The 19604-nt window shown below is 30.7% G+C and overlaps 1 protein-coding gene across 1 annotated transcript in view; it reads right to left on the bottom strand.

The window, feature by feature from the left end:
* The window catches only part of LOC143068614 (vacuolar protein sorting-associated protein 54-like), a 38073-nt gene extending 24083 nt beyond the window's left edge, over positions 1–13990 (bottom strand). Inside the window, exons 1-8 of the mRNA XM_076242806.1 lie at positions 13599–13990; positions 6049–6335; positions 5510–5582; positions 5006–5040; positions 2953–3081; positions 2314–2456; positions 1130–1229; positions 170–312 (exon numbers count right to left, since the gene is read on the bottom strand). Of these exons, the coding sequence (XP_076098921.1) occupies positions 170–312; positions 1130–1229; positions 2314–2456; positions 2953–3081; positions 5006–5040; positions 5510–5582; positions 6049–6335; positions 13599–13851 (1163 nt within the window). The 5' untranslated portion in view covers positions 13852–13990. The remainder of the gene's footprint in view (positions 1–169; positions 313–1129; positions 1230–2313; positions 2457–2952; positions 3082–5005; positions 5041–5509; positions 5583–6048; positions 6336–13598) is intronic.
* Positions 13991–19604: the final 5614 nt, after the last annotated feature.

Here is a 19604-nt window from a genome sequence, read left to right as displayed (position 1 = left end):
ATTCTAAACCCAGTGTTTTACTTTTTATAGTACTTTTATTTTTTTCAATTTAAACTTCAAATGTCATGTATGTAGATGTTGAATAATTTGACAATTTTCACTTTTCTAATTCAACTGAACGGTAAATTTTTTTCCTTTAACCATTTGTTAACATTGGAAATTTACATACCTAAAACTATGGACCCCAGGAAGTTCCTGTGATAGCACTTCTTGTGTAGTGGATATTAAATCTAAGGCTCCTACAAACTCATTAGTAGATAACAATAACTGGATTGTAGGCTGGGTTTGGTGTACTGTAGCCATCATCTTCAACTGTATAAAACATTATCCAGTAAATATAACAGATTAACAAACTTTAATACGGTGCATATTTGCTCATATGAGTTCTTATTCAATACATTGAAAATACATTTTGAATGTAAACAACAGAGATTTTTTTAGCCAAAATGTTTATATGCCCATTTATGGGCATTATGTTTTCTGATCTGTGCGTCTGTTTGTTCGTTCGTCTGTCTGTCCTTTTTAAAAAAAAATCTTATCTTTGTGATCTTTGTTATTGTAAGTTTAATCATATGTTGATGAATTCAATAACCGTAATTTATTATATTCGGTAACTTGTGAACCACTATCATATTAAACAATACTGTCATAATATTACTTTTCAAATTAATAGGGCAACAACAACAAAATAGCGTAGAACTACTGTTAAAATATATTCACATCAGATGCATACAATTGAAAATGAGTTCTTCTTTGCAGTATGTATTTTTTTAAGCAGACACAATTTGGTGGCGTAATGTCGAACAAAGTCTATCCAAATCATTTTTGTCAACAATCCCACTCAAGACCTTACTAGGGGCAGTCTTAAACTGGCAGTGAGGTACCATTATTTTACTCTGTATTGCATGTCTCACTGTGGCTTTAATATGAAGAACAGTAATACAAGTGCTGTTCTTTTGCTTTTTGTGTGTTTGTTCTGTGCATGTACTAATTTGAGCCATGGATGGATACCCTATACCCTTTGTTTATCAATTAATTTATAAACTTTTATTATAAAAAGACTTAGGGACTACTAAAGACAAGAGATCCATAATACCTTACTATACAACTATATATAATTCTTTCTTACCTTTTCATACAAATTTATATGATTCCGTCTTGCCTGCTGTAATTTTATTACTTTTAGTGATCCTTTGGCTAACACTTCATCTATCTGCTGTACTTTATGCCTGTCAAACATATATATTCATTATTATTACATTGGTTGCAATGAATTACATTGATTTCCCAGTTAAATAAAAACCAATAATTTCACATGTGAAATAAACGTGGTTATTTCACTCTCTGACGTCATACAACAATAGGCATTGTCAAGACGTCGATAACGGTGGATCAAAACAAATTGTGAATTCGTAGAAAAAAAGATATAGTTCCTTACATGTTTTATATCAATTTCTTTAAAAGAGCCATTTGCCCATGTAATAAAAAGAATAACTAATTAAAGAATTCAAATATCGAAAAATATTCAACTCGTGATCAAACAACACTGATAATTAACTCATGTGCTACGCGCATTCGTGAATTAATGAGTTGTTCAGTCACTCGTTTTTTTCTCTATTTGAATTCTTCCATTAGTTAGTCTATAACTACAAGTGCTCACTAACCATAATTTCACCTTGCTTGTGCAGTATCTATTTTTTTCAACATACACAGCTGTTATCTCAAAATAATATAGTTTCAAGCAACACTATGTGTTAGGAAACAGATAAAGGATCAGCTGTAGAATAAAATACATTAATATAATATACAGAAAACTAACAAGATGTTTGACAGACTGAATATTAGATGTGTAAATACAACATGAAGGCCCATGCCTGTAGATACTAGTATATCACAATAATTCAGCCAACTAGAACACATTTAAAGTGAATATGTAAGAAATAATTATCAGACAATTTACAAAATAACCTTTCCAGATTTGCAAGCATTACAATAAAGTTAGGAACAAGCACAATTTGGTATTGAGCAGAGCAGTTAAATAGCTGTGATAGAATTTAGTGCTATGTACATGTATTCATATATCATGTATATCAACTAGGATTGGGAGGTCTGTGTCTGTATCATTGGTAAAGAAATAAGCTAAATAAATAAAGAGAATGATGTTCAGAAGAAATTTAAAGATCCCATTTAATAAACTCCAGTGGACAATCCATAATGAGACAATTCAACCTCCAAGAATTCAAATAACCTGATCAACATCAACTTATTCTGATGGATGGTTGTATTTCATTGATAAGATAACATACTACTTACCTGAGTTGTTTGATAGACTGACATGTTTTCATCATATCTTCTTGTAGTTTATCATGAGATGACATAGCTTGAAAGAATGCATCAGACTTGGTAGATATCTGTCTGGCTATATGAACTTCTATTATATCTAAATAATGACTTAGCTAAAAAAACCAAAAGAAACTGTCTCAACTCATTTATTCTTAAAATCTTTATCGATAGTATCACTTTTATTTAATGATATATATATAGTAATGGCTATAGGAGCTATAATCTAATACTGCATAAAATTTTGCAAAGTGTATTTTGTTAATACTAATTAACAGCTCATGATGAATATTTGAGGAAGATTTTACTTCATGGGAGTCACTCTTTTTTGGAAACCATATGATAACATAATGCATTGAAAAAAATCCTTTATTAGTAATATGCATGAGCAGTGCCATGCCCTGTTTTGGACTTGTGAGTGACTTAGTGTCTTCTTATAAAGTCTTTATGAAAAGTTATACTATACATATACATTTCAGCAGGAGTCAGAACTGGACATTATTTTATGTGAAAAATAGATTGTTTGAATACCAAAATTAAAAAAAAATATTGATAACCTTTCTACATTGGTTGTGTAAATGTTTGAAAATATTATATCATAACAAAATATACCTTTTCTTGCAGTAACTTTGAGGACTGGTGACCGGGTGAAGACTTTTTAGAATCTTCTATCATAGACCACGGAAATACAGAATTAAATGTATCTGTGTGTTCCAAATCAAAATTCTGTAACAGGTAAAGCTGAAACAAAACATAATACATAAATAAATATACACAACTGCAACGTATATTGAAATGTGTAAAATGAAACATACCAATCATACAGTATATACAAATTGATAATGTATTATCTGCATTTTCATACTAACAATTTTTGTTTTCAAGAGTTTTTGCCTAGTTTCTACAACTGAAAATTAGCATTAATAGGAAGAACTCTAATTAATGGCCCCATTGCTGTCCACATACATTCCTTAATTTCAAGCAGGCACAGTTCCTTTGTTTTTAGTTCAAATAAAGCAACAATCATTATATGTCAAACAGGGTTTCCGCTGGCGGTCGCCATTTTTGCAATTTGCGAAAAAATAATAATTGTGGCGATAAAAATTCGTCATTTGTGAAAGAATTTGGCGAAAGAAATATATATAACGATTTATTTTCCTCCATCTTGTTTATTTACTTTTTTTCTCGAGTTTCTCGGATTTACCCGATCAGACAATACTCTGTATTCACCTTGACCTCATTAAGATTTTGACAGAAAAATCAATAATCAGCTGATTGCATTTAAAAGCTATCGACAACAAAGGACTAATTAATAAAGGTGTTGATTGAATTGTTTGACAAAATAATATGGTTAAATGGCTTCCGCTAAATGTCACATACAGAATTTATTTACCACTTTGCGCCGCACGTGTTTGAAGCAAACTTTTGACGTCTCCTCTCCTTTTAAAGATAGCTTAGAAAAGAAAGCTGTTTTGTGACGAAAAATGTGCAAAAGCAAGAAAAATCTCCGATTTAAAACTTTAATTATCATTTGGCTTTAATATAGGTAATTGGTTAGGGAGACTACTTTAAAGTTGTTTGAGTGACACGCGTGTTTCAAGCATAGTTTTACGTCTCAACTTTTTCATTTACGATGGTCAAGAAAAGAAAACTGTCGTTATGAAGAAATCTATCCAAATTCATTTAAAATATAGACTCTAAAATAAGTTTGAGAGAATAATCATAGACACAATGGGGCAAAATCATCTTATTTAAGGGAGGGGAGGGGGTGGGTAGAAAAAAAGGTAAATTTTAAACGAAAAATATAGTTATGTTACTTGGCGAAAAAAATAATAAAGTGGCGAAAAATATATTGTTTTGGCGAAAGAGGTGGCGAAAAAAATAATTGACCCAGGGGAAACCCTGATGTCAAAGTAACTCTTAATGGTTTTTTTGTACTGAAAAAACAACATACCATTAATGGCATATTAAAAAGAACTGGTTCAAAGAACTTTGAAGGTACCAAAAATAGGTACTTCAAATCTGACAAACAGTCAAAATGTATCCTTTTTTAAATTTCATACATTTTTTTTTATTATTTAAAATCATAAGTCAAAAAGTGTTCAACAATGACCACCAGCCATTAAGTTTTCATTTGATACCAAAAATACCTAAATATTCTACATATTTTGAAAGTCACACCCATGTGTAGGAACTATTTTGTGTTAAATATGTACTACTTTCTGGTATGTGCTTTCTAACCAGGCCCAAACTCATAGTGTAAAAATAAATGGTGTTATTTAATTTTGGAACTGCTTATAAATCCATTTAAATGTGTTTTGTAAAATTTGTGACAAATAATTCAATAAATCTTGATTGCTGTTCATTCTTTTTAAGAACTCTTACAATAATCATTCAATAAATCAATTTATCTTAAATTTAGAATTGAAATAATTAATTTTGCCAGAAAAAAAAGGACAAGTAGTAAATGTATAAGACAACATACAACCCTCAATAAAATAGTCAAATCAAGTGCATCCCATGTGATGTCAAGGCATATAATTCAATATGGATTTCATACAGATTATGATACATCATTCTCTTGAAAATCCTTCCTTTAAATGCCTAATGCTGACATGGGAGTCTTAGGAGAATACTAAGTCTAATAAAAAAAAGAGTGTCATACCTTTGGAATTTCTTGCAATTCTGATCTACTCTTTTCTGAAAAAACAACAACACATCTTCACATTTATAAAATATTTCATATAATAAAATATGAAAAATTAAAAAAAGTATTAATCCTGTCTAATGTCTGGTAAAAATAATCTTTAAGATATAAACAACCTTTATTTCAAATGGACCAAAAAAAAACCAGTTGTTTTAGTTACTTAATATCTGTTTAATAAACTTTAAGACAAATATTTGCTTCTTAGTATAAATGGAAAACTATTACCAGTACTTATATCTAAATTACAAAATTGACAATTATTCTTTGATATGATAGTCTGTACAGTCTATATTTATAAATTTTGGCAATTATATTTCTAATGCTGTTCTGTTCATGTTAATCAACCTACATAAAACAAAAAAAAATATTTCAATGCATGTTTGAATTATCTTAGTTGTTTATAACTGCACAATAGACAAAATTATCGTATTATTATTTCTCACAGTCCATAAGTAACCTCACCTAACTGATGTAGGTATGTCTCACCACTAACTGAATCAGAATTACTTGTACTTCTGATGTACTTCTTGTATCGCTAAAATGTAACAGCAGAATTACAATAGTTAAAATACATCAAACAATTGTAAATGTCTATGAATTCAAATTCAAAAATATGACTGACTATTGATGAGAACTTCTCTTTTAAGTTATATAAAAGTATTTCTTATAAACCTTATAAAATTTCCACATCAGGTGGAAATATATCAGTAAGCTGTTAGCATGGTGAATTTTTTTGCTCAAATATAAATAAACATGTAATATAGTACGATATTGATACGGACAAGATATATAAGAACATTTTATCATGTTTAATTTTTTTCCGGAGTCTGTTGGTTGGGTCTCATTAAGGTATACCCCACAAAGCTTTGTATACAATTTCTAATTTACATGTCATCTTATGAAACTACAATTCCAAGTTTCTGAGTGTCATTATTTTCAAAATACATATAATTATTATTAAACTTGAAGTACATTTAGTTCTTATCATACATCATATTTACTTTTGAAATTCTATTTTTATATTTCTCAAAATATTTTCTGCTGATATCTGGTATATAAGTTGATTTTGGAATATGTGAATGCTCATAAAAATCTTGGCCCCAGGTTTTAGTGAAGAAGTCAGTTTCTCTCTTTGTTCTATTGGGATCATTTAATGCTGCTGGTAGGTTAACTGTAGCATTGTATACTGTCCATCTTAACTGATCCTGTACAACTGATGGAGCATTGTCTGTCGCTGAAGGTGGCGGTGAAGCTTCATTATGTTCAAGACTTCTGTTCCTACCATGTGCTAGAATTTAAAAAGGGAAACAAAATGTAGTGCAGATGTACATGTACATGAACTAATATTTCTAAATTGTTGAATACTGTAATTATTGTATAAATTGAATTCTAATTCATAAAAACAAAATGTGTCACTTATCTAAATGATGGTGTTGTATTGATACAAACATGAAAAAGGCGAACATGGTTGAAAACAGTCTTAAGCTTGTTTAGATCAACTGTTTAATGAAGGTATAAATGTCATCTGATGTTCATTACAAGAGTTAAATCTTTATGTGTAAAAAAGGTAAACGCTTATATTGCTGTTTCATAGATTATATTAAAGCGTTTGATAGTGTTTTTCATGTAAAATTGTGGTTGAAATTAGTTAGATGTGGCGTTACTGGTAAACTTCTTACTGTAATTAAATCTATGTATTCTAAATTGAAAACTAGTATAAAGTGTAATGGAAAAAATTCAGATTTTTTTAATTGTAATACTGGCTTGATGCAAGGGGAATCTTTATCCCCTTTATTATACTCGTTGTATGTCAATGATATGGAAGTAGAGCTAATCAGTAATGGCTGTCAGTCATATGAATTGAAATCCTTAAATTTATTTTTACTTATGTATGCAAACGACACTGTTTTATTTAGTGAGAACATAGATGATCTGCAAAATATGATAAATGCTGTAAACTCTTCTGCAGAGGAATATGGTTTATATATTAATATGTCTAAAACTAATTATATAAAGTGGTCGTGTTTAGAAATAGAGGTAGTGTAAAAAGTCAAGAAAAATGGTTTTTGAATAACAACCAAATAGATATATGTGACAGTTTTGTATATTTGGGTATTCTTTTTAATTATAATGGCAGTTTTTTACATACACAAAAAATGTTAGCCAATCAAGGAAGAAAAGCTGTTTTTGCTTTATGTAGTAAAATTGTAGATGAATATTATAACTGTGGAACGTTACTGTCCTTATTTGATACTTATGTATCTAGTATACTTAATTATAGCTGTGAAGTGTGGGGTAATCATAAAGCTGATGATATAGAGAAAGTACATTTATATTTTTTAAAACGAATTCTAAAGGTTAAACAAACTGCTATAAATAACATGGTTTACTGTGAATTGGGACGTTATCCAATGTATTATGAAAGACAAAGAAGACTGATTCAGTTTTGGTTTAAATTATTAAATACTGATAACTGTATACTTAAAGCATGTCATGAAGATATGTTGGAGAGTTCATTTAAATTTCCCAATGACAAATCGAATTGGGCATGTTCAGTCAAAGATATTTTATGTAGATATGGTTTTCATGATGTATGGCTAAAACAAAGCGTAAATAATGTTGATATATTCATACACGAGTTAAAACAAAGAATGAAAGATACCTTTATTGCTGATGTTAATGCTTTTTTTAATAATTCATCAAAATGTATTCTTTATAGATATATATATGACACAGATATACTGCAATTTTATTTAGATAGACCTATTAATCAAATATATAAACCTTTTATATGTAAATATCGTATCTCCGCCCATAGCCTCAATATAGAAACAGGCAGATATTACAATATAGATAGAGAAAACAGATTATGTACTATGTGCAATAACAATATGGTAGAAGATGAATACCATGTTATTCTAGAATGTAATAGATATAGTGATGTAAGAAAACTATACATTAAGAAATATTATTGGCAATATCCATCCACTTTTAAACTTATACAGTTGTTATCAGTTCACAATGTGAAAGAACTTAATAATTTAGGTAAATTTTTGTTTAATATTGAAAAAATTCGTAATATGTATCATATGAATTTATTTTCATTCTCCGCCATACATGTATTGTGTATAATTATTGTATTTATATTTCACTGATGCATTCAAAAAAATATTGTAAAATTGTATATTCTATAAGCTGTATTGCTTCTGAATAAAGTATTATTATATTATGTTACATGTATTTTTTATTTTAAGCATATGTGTATGTAGACATGTTACATCAACCTTGGTTACAGTCAAATGTAGCTCTTGAAACAGGTCTCACTAATTAGTGACAAGAAGAATAATTTTAGCGACAAGAACACTATCTAGTGACAAGAAAACATCTTTTTTTTAATAAAATATAAAGAAATATGCATTTCATTACTTCGACGTCATAATGCTGAAGCCGCCATTTTCGGTTGGACTTTGAGAGCATATTTTGCTCTCAACTTTGAGACCCAATTTAGCCATAAAATTTTCATTGAAAGCTAAAAAAATGTATTATATTATGGCCCTTAATAACTTTTATATTTTTTAATGAGAAACAATGAATTTCACACACAAGATAGATTTGAATTAAATTGTAATTGATTTTTTATAATTTCTTTACATTTTTTAAAATAAAAAAATATTTTTTTTAGTGCTAGATATTAAATATTTAGTTGGTAGTTTCTCACAAGAACCTTTTAGTAAAACTTAAACAACTTTTAATTTGAAATGTTTCTTTAATTGTATACTCAGATATGAATTGAATAATATAAAAAGAACATTATTTACATATGACCCTTTATACTATGGTAAAATCCAAACATTGTAGCGCACTGCGCGAATGAGCACTTCTCTTTCAAATCTCACCACTTCTCCCTATCAGTTTCAAAAAGAGAAGTAATTTCAACGTAATATCAAATTAAAAAATATAAAGAAAACACTTTGCAATAGTATAAATAAACAATTGACAACAAAGGAAAAGTTTATATCCAATAAAAAGGGCGAAATAATATAGTGAGTAAATTTAATGCAAGAGTTTATACTAACGAAAATCTAGTTTGAACCAGTGTGATTACTGAGGTGTAAAAATATAAATTTCACTGTTTTGCTAATTAAATAATTTAAATCTTAAATTAAACCCCCTATAATTCTGAAGTCGTGTGAGCCCTGGCTTATTGGCTGTAGAACAAGTACAGATTTGGGTCAATACACCTTATCGCTATTTGTCTGCCATTACTGCATATCACACAGGTTCCCGTAAAATTTTGACATCATGAAACAAAATATCTGATGCCACAATGGAAAAGTGATTGTTGTTTGCGTCAAAAGTTCAAGCGGCCAGGTCAGCCGGGATTAGCAATAAGGTGTATTATTATAAGATTGTGAGTGATTGTGTACATCATTGTTACGGTATCAGGTCCGTTCGCGCCCAATATACTTTCGCACCCTACACGTTCGCACCTCGCACGTTCGCACCCAAGGTCCGTTCGCGCCCAATTTTAATTTAAATTCGAGTTGAATAATTGGAAAATCATGATTGTTGTTTTTAATTGCTTTCGTGTAAATACTGAATGTATTTATAGCTTGGTATGAGTAAAAGATTGAAGATTTTAAATGAAAAACACAAAAGATAATTGTTTTTAACAGCTTGGTCCCTTTGATCTGAAATAATGAAACAATACACTATTATATATTACTATACATGATAAAATTTAATCAACACACAAAAAAAAAGAAGAAACGTAGTCAGAATCTCACTTCATTTTGAAACAAGTCAATGAAACAAAAGTTATAGCAATACACTAACCAAAACATGATAAACAGTTATTCAACACAAAATAAAACGTTGACAGAATCCCACTTTATTTAGAAAGGAATATAATTTTTTTTAACAATACACTATCCAAAACATGATTAAGATTTATTCAACACAAAAAAAAAATGCTGTCTCACTTTATTTTGAGACCACGAAAACAATTATACTTATAAGAATACTACTTGCCAAAACTTGATTACAAAGTTATTAAACATAAAACCAATTAAAATTGGGCGCGAACATGTAGGGTGCGAAAATGAAAGGGGGCGAACATGAGTGGGTGCGAACGTGAATGGGCGCGAACGGACCCGGATTCCATTGTTACTCAGTCAAGATGTTTGTTCCAGTTTCTACAGTTCTATTTTTGGTATCCGGTCGTTCCGGCCCCAAACCGATCCGGCCCCAAGTCAATCCGGCCCAAAGTCGATCCGGCCCAAGTCGATCCGGCCCACGTCGATCCGGCCCCAAGTCGATCCGGCCCCATAATAAAATATGAATAAACTATATTCACTATATGGACGAATTTGTCACAAATTTGAACAATATAAACAGAATTTGCAAAAAGTGTCGATGATGGATGACAACAGGTAAAGTGAAGTATTGGAGTACCAGTTAAAGAACTATTTTAAATCGATACGAAACTGAGTGGTATTGTGTCTGTGTGTATAGCAGCTCCAACATATTTTAAAATGTGAAGATATTTTCCATGTTGACTTTGAATGTCATTTTTATTTTATTTACTTCTCACACAGAGTAGCTAAATAAATATTTACAGTCCAATGGAACCGTTAAAATTTAACTCATCATAATGTCTTGTTTAACCAAATCATTAGTCTATAATTGGTTTGTTTATTCAACAATTGTCTGATGATTGTGAACTAAGGTAATGCCACTGGTAATCACTTAATTCAATCAAAGCCTGATTAATTAAAGGTAAGTGATCAACAAGGTCTTTATAGTTTGATCTTTTGTTTGGTATAAATAATAAGTATTAATTGTATATTTTTTTTTCAGGTAACATCAGATGCTTCTATAACACTTGTTTTTTTTTTGTAATATCGAATATAGTCAATATATTTTTCTTAAAGTTGACAATATTTTGAATAGTTGTGTGTAGATAAATAATCAAAGCCTTAAAGGCTGTAAAAGCAATTGCTGCCATGTTAATGTTTGGGGACTTTTATTTTTCATCCACATATATACAAGAATTAAACCTGACATGAGTGTTGTCTAGTTAAAAGTAAGAAGGTTTTAACTTTATATAAATAAAAGACTTTAGCAGAAAGTCATTTTTAATATGTTTTATATTGCACAAGGAGACAACACGTTTACCAGGCTAAAGTTGGGGTCAAATATACATGTGCTGAAACATATAACTCAAAAAGAAATCATCATGGATTATCCCCTGGTAGTGTTTGTAACTTCCTTGGCAATAATTTCCTTTATTGATTTAATTTTAACAATTTTCATTATTAATTTATATTTAACCATTAACACAAATGATTAAGTTAAAACATTTCAACTTTCCAGACGCAAATGTTAAAGAACGGGAAAGAAATAAAATATCTTACAAGACATAAGCATGTAAAGAATAAATGTATATTTCAGCTTAATAAAAATATTTTCATAATGTTACTTTGTCATCATTTTTAAAACTAAGTTCCAAACATTATTGCTCAGTTGATATGTGTCCTTCTGATGCGGTACGAGCACAGGCACTTGTTTCTATCCATAGGAAGGTCTATTATCCATATAAATAGTTTTATATGGATAGTCGACCTTCCTATGGATAGAAACAAGTGCATGTGGGTACGAGATAACTACAATTCTCATGCAATCCCGAAAAGGGGGGTCATCATAGACAAACATGACATTAAATCGTTATCACTGAACTAGTATATATATATTGTATAGGGGCCAGCTGAAGGACGCCTCCAGGTGCGGGAATTTTTCGCTGCATTGAAGACCTGTTGGTGACCTTAATTCTGCTGTTGTATGTTTTTCTATGGTCGGGTTGTTGTCTCTTTGACAAATTCCCCATTTCCATTCTCAATTTTATTATACGAACAAGAACAAACAGCTCTACGTTGCTTTGATATTTATCAATTTTCAGGAAACATTGCGAAAAATGATCTTCAATATTTCGAAAACATGTGAAATAAAATTGCTAACACGGTGGACCGTCGAGTGTCAACAAACGTAGTAGACTTGTTCACTGAAAAGACGAGGATAATGGTTTCATCTGACATTTGTTATGCAAACCCAGTTTTGATCATGATATTTAAAAAGACGTACTTTTTTTCAATCTATGTATTAATAAACTAGAAAATTCCAAATTGTAAATATCTCTTCATCTGGACCGACTTGGCATCTACTACGTTTGGACGGGTCCATTTCATTAGTAAGGTGATCGATAAATATTACGGAGTTTTGACAGAAAAGGAAAACGAACTTATTGTTATGTGTTTTCAACAAGGGTTTCGTTCCGCTAAATTATTTGCGCAAATAAAGTTTGACTATTTTTAGATTACAGGTAATAATTTGACACTACGCATTAACCTGTGTAGTGATTTTGATTTTACGATAAATGTATGAATGAACGATAATTTTATGAATGAACAAGAGCACCTGACCTCTTAAAGAAACACAAATTAAACATAAAAAACCGTATTTATTAGGAGATAATTCAGTTAAATTTTCAATACTAAATCAACAACTGAAATGAATCCATATTTTGTTGAAACATCGTACGAACGGCGGAAAACGGAATCGCATTTATAAAAATGTACTTTTTTTCACTCGGACTTCTATGTTATTTGATAGTCAAACGGTTGACCCTTTAAATACAAAAATACATCTACAAGAACATATTCTGAAACTTCTTAAATCCACTTACTTTTTTTTAAAGTTTCAAGCTATGTATTGCATTAGAAAACATACATAGGTGTTAAAGAATGACTGACCAGGAGCCTGTTTAACAAAATACTATGGCTTGATCTGGGCGGAGTCTCTGATCTGGGTCACAAAGATGGCCATACGCGACGGCATAAAAGCAATTGCTTTAAAAACAAGTTATATGAGTATCCAATGCTTTATTGCAAGAAAATAACATGACATTGAATGCACAAGGATTCGGCAAATCAAACAACAGTTTAGAAATTTAAAGAAATAAAAGAAAAACAAAGTTTGTATGTATCAGCTTGGGGATCGGCTTGTACCGTTGTGTACCGGTATGTAACTATTTGTTATACACGTTTTAATATAATTATACAATAATCTTGAGAACTTGTAATAAAAACATAATCAACCTAGTTGTTTTATACTCATCTTAAAAAAATATTTTTCAAAGGCCTTTTTTAATTTTTTTTAACGTACACTTTTTACATTATAATAAAAATCATAAACATTTATGAATTACAATTAATATATATCTTTATTTCTATTCCTTATAAATATATTTTTTATTGGGGCCGGATCGACTTTACATATGGGCCGGATCGACGTGGGGCCGGATCGACTTGGGCCGGATCGACGTGGGGCCGGATCGACCCGAAACCCTATTTTTTATGGCTAATTATAAAAGCGACTCAGCTGGCTTTTTTTATTCATTGGTATTGTAGTGCACAGCCCTTATTTGTAATTTTTCAATGTTATTTATCTTTTTTTGTGTGATGGTTATGTTATAAAAGTCAAAGGGAAAACCTACCATGCAAGTGCTTTCCTGCATGGTCTCTTGTTATATGATTTTCGTAGTCCATATCACTGACACCCTCTAGAGGTAGTGATGGACATATATTATTTGCTCCATATCTACAAACATATGATCCTCCTTCTTTTGTACAATGGCTTTGACGTAAATGACGACAAAAGTCTTTGGAAGATTTAAAGTCTACCAAACACAACCCGCATCGTCTCCAAGGTGAAATGTGTGCACCTTGTACATTATTTACAGTGGTCATTGCAGTCAATGTTACTTCATTTTCAATTAATGAAGTACAGTCTACATTATTTATAGGTAAGTGTCCTAAAATGTGGATTAAATTAACATCGATTTGTTTTTCGGTTTCAGATTTTTGTTGTTGGACGTACTTCCGGTGAAATAAATTTAGAACCAATGACGGTAAAATATGTCTTAAACCCAAAAGAATGATTAAAAATGTAGGTAGCCACAACGGCTCAATACCATGTCTTTGGTATTGACAGTGGCTTTGGAAGACGCCTGAATGTTTGACTTTGAGATTAAACAAATAAAAATTCACGGAGGTTCACAAGGAATGTATAGCAAATTTAATAATTAAACTCATTATTTCCAAGGCTTTTATTTCCTATCAAGATTTCCTTGATATAAGATTGTGCTGCTCACAAGGAACTGCAGTGGCTATTAAACAAACTACCTACCTACCTAAGTCTACCTAAGTGTTTCCAAACGCAGGAGATCAGTTTGCTCCTCTATATTTGGCTCTGGTTCATCGTCACTAACTACACTTGTGCTAACAAAGTGGTGAAGTTGAAGTTTTGTGGACGCTTTCACGAAAAGTTTGACCGTTTCGGAATATCTATTTCACAGATGACGATGGATGTGTTCCAATTCCGGCCTTAACTTCAATTCCGCCCATTTCACAAAATGTCCCATGATCTATCTACTGATAAGACATATCAACGGGTTAGTAGTACCTATACACGGGCAACACGACGGGTGCCACATATTGAGCAGGATTTGTCTACTCCTTCCGGAGCACATGAGATTAATCCCAGTTTTTTGGTGCACCATTGTTTGTCTGTTTGTCCATTATTTTTAGTTGTCAGTATATGACTTTCGTCTTTTCAGTTTAACGGTCTCTTTGGTATCTTTTGCCTCTCTTTTCAATTATAATACATATTGCATGGAAACCTGCTGTGTTCTTAAAAACTGTTTTCCAACACGGTGGTTTTAACGTTGGGTTTCTGTTTCATTGAAGTAGACGCATAAATCTCTTTATTTTTATATTCTTGCAGTTCAACTACGCCAAGGTCGAGCATGTCGTTCCAGGGTGTTACGTCTTGAATTTAAAAATTTTGGTTTGCGAGAGAATGAAGCACCGTTATGCTTCAGTTGTTTATTCAAAGAAAAGAAATAAGAACAAAAAGTGTGCAGTATTCGAATTAGATTGTTCGTCTATGCATGCATATAGTTATTAAAACGTGCATGAAATCCTTAAGTAAAGATAACAGCAATATCTAGAAAAATGTAGTGAAATTGTCGTAAAGGTGTTATTGCCGCGAAAGTCCGTCTGTTTAAAAACTTAATAGTAGGTCATGACAAATTATCGAACCTGAGTTCCAATATATTGTTACAACAATGCTGAAAAAATTAAAACAAAACAATCGAAAAGTTAAACTCGGTCGTCAATTTCATGGTTTTGGCAGTTATATTTTTCAGTCTAAAAGGGTCGTATATAAGCTTCAACATTATGTACACTTGCTTTAAGTTTAATACGATTCAATTATAAATCGTTTCCAATTTTCATACAAGAAATGAATTCTTTGACAAAGTCTTGTCTTGTAAACTGATAGATGATATATTATGATTTCAATAACTTTATAGTTATCGCTTCTAAATTAGACTTGTTACCGAGTTTGTGTTTATACGAGCAACATGATTGTTGCCACACTGTTCTTTGGAGCAGGATCTTAACCGTTTGGAGCACCTAAAACGATGCCTGTTTTTTTGTGGGATTCGTGCTGCTCAGTCTGCAGTTTTCTTTATGTTTTGCATGTTTGTGTACTGATCATTTTGTCGTCTTTTTTTCTTTTTTTCACAATTGCTTTGTCAGTTTATTTTTGATAAGTTAGTACGACTAGGCTATCCCTATATTTAATGAATGGCATTTATTTATTTTGAATTTATTGAACCATAAAATTAATTTTTGACTCTTCACATTTAATAATCCGCTTGGCGGATTATGTTAAATGTGAAGAGTCAAAAATTAACGAAACGGATTTAATTAATTTTATGGGTTAATAAATTCAAAATAAATTATTGCCATTCATTATAAATAAATTTCTATCAAAAATAAGGCTCAAAAAACTTTTCTTATTATTCATATTAACAATAACAACGTACACACATGTTGGCGTATAAATATACAACGTCAGATGGGTGTGTCGCCATAAAAATCGACAACATTGAAAATAAAAGTAATACTTTTAACCAATCAAAGGACAGTAAATATACCATATATGTATTTATTACTGTTAAAACGTAAATGTTTGATATATGAAACTGTTTCAATGATAATGTTATCACGAAAAGTGTTAGAAAGATAGTTTTGACGCTAGAAAAGAAGTAGGACCTCTTGTTTCACAAAAAAAAAACAACAATAAAATAATGTCAACCGTACAGTGATTTGAAATAAAAGTGTATATTGTTCGAATCCAAAATGCTTGCAAAATGGATCCATTATTTGATTCGACAAGCAAAGTTGTGCTTGAACAACTCTGTAGATTTATCATAACTAGAATTGTAAAAGTCAGTCCACCAAGCTAATTTTCTTGTTTTTGAACATGTTCATTATTCACACATTCACATGATGTTTGTATCATATTATGTATGTTTTCATGTAGCTATGTTATAGTTTATCAGAATAAATATTTCGTTCATGTTCACTCATTGATACGCGATATTCTTAGAATATTTTACATATTTCAATAAATTCAAAATGTAATCCAAACGTGTTTAATGTTGCCTGAATTTACACGTTTTTCTGCATAACATATATGCCAGAATTAAGATTATGCTTCCTAGCTAGCCAATAATTTGAATGCACTATATCTGATTAGGATAAGCTTGAAATATTGTTAATCTGTGAAAAGCGTATTTTCCATTTCAAATTATCTACGTCACTTAATTTTTTTTATTTACAAAACACAGATCTAAATATAAAATTTCATAGCAAGACAATACAATACACAAATGTATTTGTGAACTTAACATTCCAGAAATGTTAACAGAAAATCCAGTCATCCAGAAATATGATCAAGATAGATTTTCATTGTGGGTGCATGCTTACTGTTAAATGCTAAACTGTAACCCTGTCGTGTTAGTTTGTTATTTTGTTATATTTTAATGAGTTTCCCTCAGTTTTAGTTTGTTACCCCGATTTTGTTTTTTGTCCATGGATTTATGAGTTTTGAACAGCGGTATATTACTGTTGCCTTTATTTAGCGGGCTCTGCATTATTGATATCTATGAATCATGTTTATTCCTATTCATATCATTTACCAAGATTTCCATTTCTCCTATCTACAAACGTAGAAATAATATATACTTCAAACAAGATGTAAACATTTCCATATATATGTAAAAAAAGAAGATTAAGACACTATTGTATTATATGCTAACGGTTTGATTAACTTTGTTAAATGAAGCTTTTTTGACAACATATGAATTAATATGCATGCAGTGCTTCAATCACGTATGTATATTAAACAAGGTTAAAAAAAGTGAACCACACGTGTAAAGTCTACGTTTTTGAAATTTGCATCTTTGCCAACTATAAGTCTACACCTAGATCTTGGACTTCAAAAGCTACAATGAATGTTAACGAAGCAAGCAACCATTCAATCAGAATTTAATTCCTGCTTGTAGTTTTATGATTCAGTCACGAGTCAATATGTTCTCCAAATCCTCAGTTTTTCTGATTATAAGGAAAATATTATGACGGATGTTTTTTTACATGAAAGCTACCATGTTTTAATAATGAATTGAAAATGATAAATACAACGAATACATAATTATTTCTACACATTCTAAAGTTGCGGAACATAAAATTGATAATGAAAATGTGTAATGCTTTATTTGAAAATGCCTGTACCAAGTCCGGTATATGACAGTTGTTGTTCATTCGTTTGATGTGTTTTATCCTTTGATTTTGCCATTTGATTAGGGCCTTTCCGTTTTTAATTTTCCTCGGAGTTCAGTATTTTTGTGATTTTACTTTTTGCTGATATTAACTGCTTGTGTTTGTTGGCACATTCACAATTACAAGGTATTAAAATCAATTTGTTTCATTCTATTCGCGTTTGCAAGTGTTATTCTCATAAATGGTGTCATCAACGGTAGCAGAAAATAGCCCAAGGTATCCACTTCTTCCAATGCGTCATATAGACAAATGTTAAAACATAATCATTCAATTAATGTTAAGGTTGACGTATATAGATGACTATTGTTCTAAACATAGTTGCTATAACACAAGTGGTCTTATATAACACAAATAATAGACATGCGATTTACAATATTCATCAAACAAGGAAAGGATATTGATTAATTGATTGTATTTGATTACTGTCAAGTATCAAATAGTTGATGCATGTCAAGGACGACAATAGAATAGAAAGCAACATGTAAACTAAAAGATTAAAAACGATTTTTTAAATTCTCAATGTTAATGGCAAGCTTAGAGAATAAATGTAAACACACTATTAGAGCGAAGTCACCCCATCTAAATATACAGTCTTACTGCGCATACAACAAATAGATCGATAAGACATACACAACTGAATTAATGAGAACAAAGTTAACATGTTTACTTATTCTAGAATAAAAAAGAACACAGCCACTTATTATAAAAAAAACCCTGCGTTTTCTTTTAAAAAAAACAAAACTTGTTTTTGTATGATGTTTGGTGAATGTTTTGATTTTGATTTTCTTCCAGTTGGTTTACACTCTCACACTCTTTTCCCACTGGTAGATCCTGACATATCAACGTATAATTTCAGTATGTATGATCAGCTGTTCTTGAATATGAGCTATCAGGTATCATCGATGCAAATGGTTTAAAAGGATGAGTGCACACTTTTTGATAAACGATTGGCGTGCTGCAACGAAAACTAACAAAATCTGTCAGAGACAACTGCATATTTCCCCCCTTTAAAGTAAATTTACTTTTAAATATTAGCTTAACTATATAATTATTTTTTCTGGTCGCTTCACAGTAGTATCACCATGAACTGGATAATGAATATTCAATTTCAATCAGCTCCAATCGAGTGGCTGATACATTAATATATAAAATCAATGAGCCCAATTTGATTTTGTTGATTTTTTTTTATTTCAAGAGTTACATGGTATATTGTTCAAGTGAACATGAAACATATATTTCAGCTATCTTTTCGTCATCTCTTTTTTTCTCTACCAGTTTTTTGATAAATTTACTCATACTATGGTTTCGTAAAAAAAAATTCAAAAAAATTCAAAATTAATGAAGTTATAATTGTATGAGAAAAAATGAAAATCACAAAAAAAACCGAACTCCGAGGAATATCCAAAATGGAAAGTCCCTAATGAAATGTCAAAATAAAAAGCTCAAACACACTAAGCGAATGGATAACAACCTGCATGGTTTTATAGCTAGCTTAACCTCTCACTTTTCTGACAATCAAATAAAATTCCATTAAAAGAGGGACAAAAGATACCAGAGGGACAGTCAAACTCATAAATCGAAAATAAACTGACAACGCCATGGCTAAAAATGAAAAGGACACACAGACAAACAATAGTACACATGACACAACATAGAAAACTAAAGAATAAACATTTAATTGACAACAATGGGTGAAATAAACAAACAGGCATAACACGTCAAAATAGGGGAACAACAGTCAACATTGTGGTATAATCTGAATCACTAAAACGCAAACAAAGAAACACAAAAAGACGCATAGACAAAGAACA

Source organism: Mytilus galloprovincialis, chromosome 3 (assembly GCF_965363235.1).
Source record: "Mytilus galloprovincialis chromosome 3, xbMytGall1.hap1.1, whole genome shotgun sequence".
Lineage (NCBI taxonomy): Eukaryota > Metazoa > Mollusca > Bivalvia > Mytilida > Mytilidae > Mytilus > Mytilus galloprovincialis.
The sequence above is the reverse complement of the archived record's forward strand: the minus strand, read 5'-3'. Positions and strand labels throughout refer to the sequence as shown.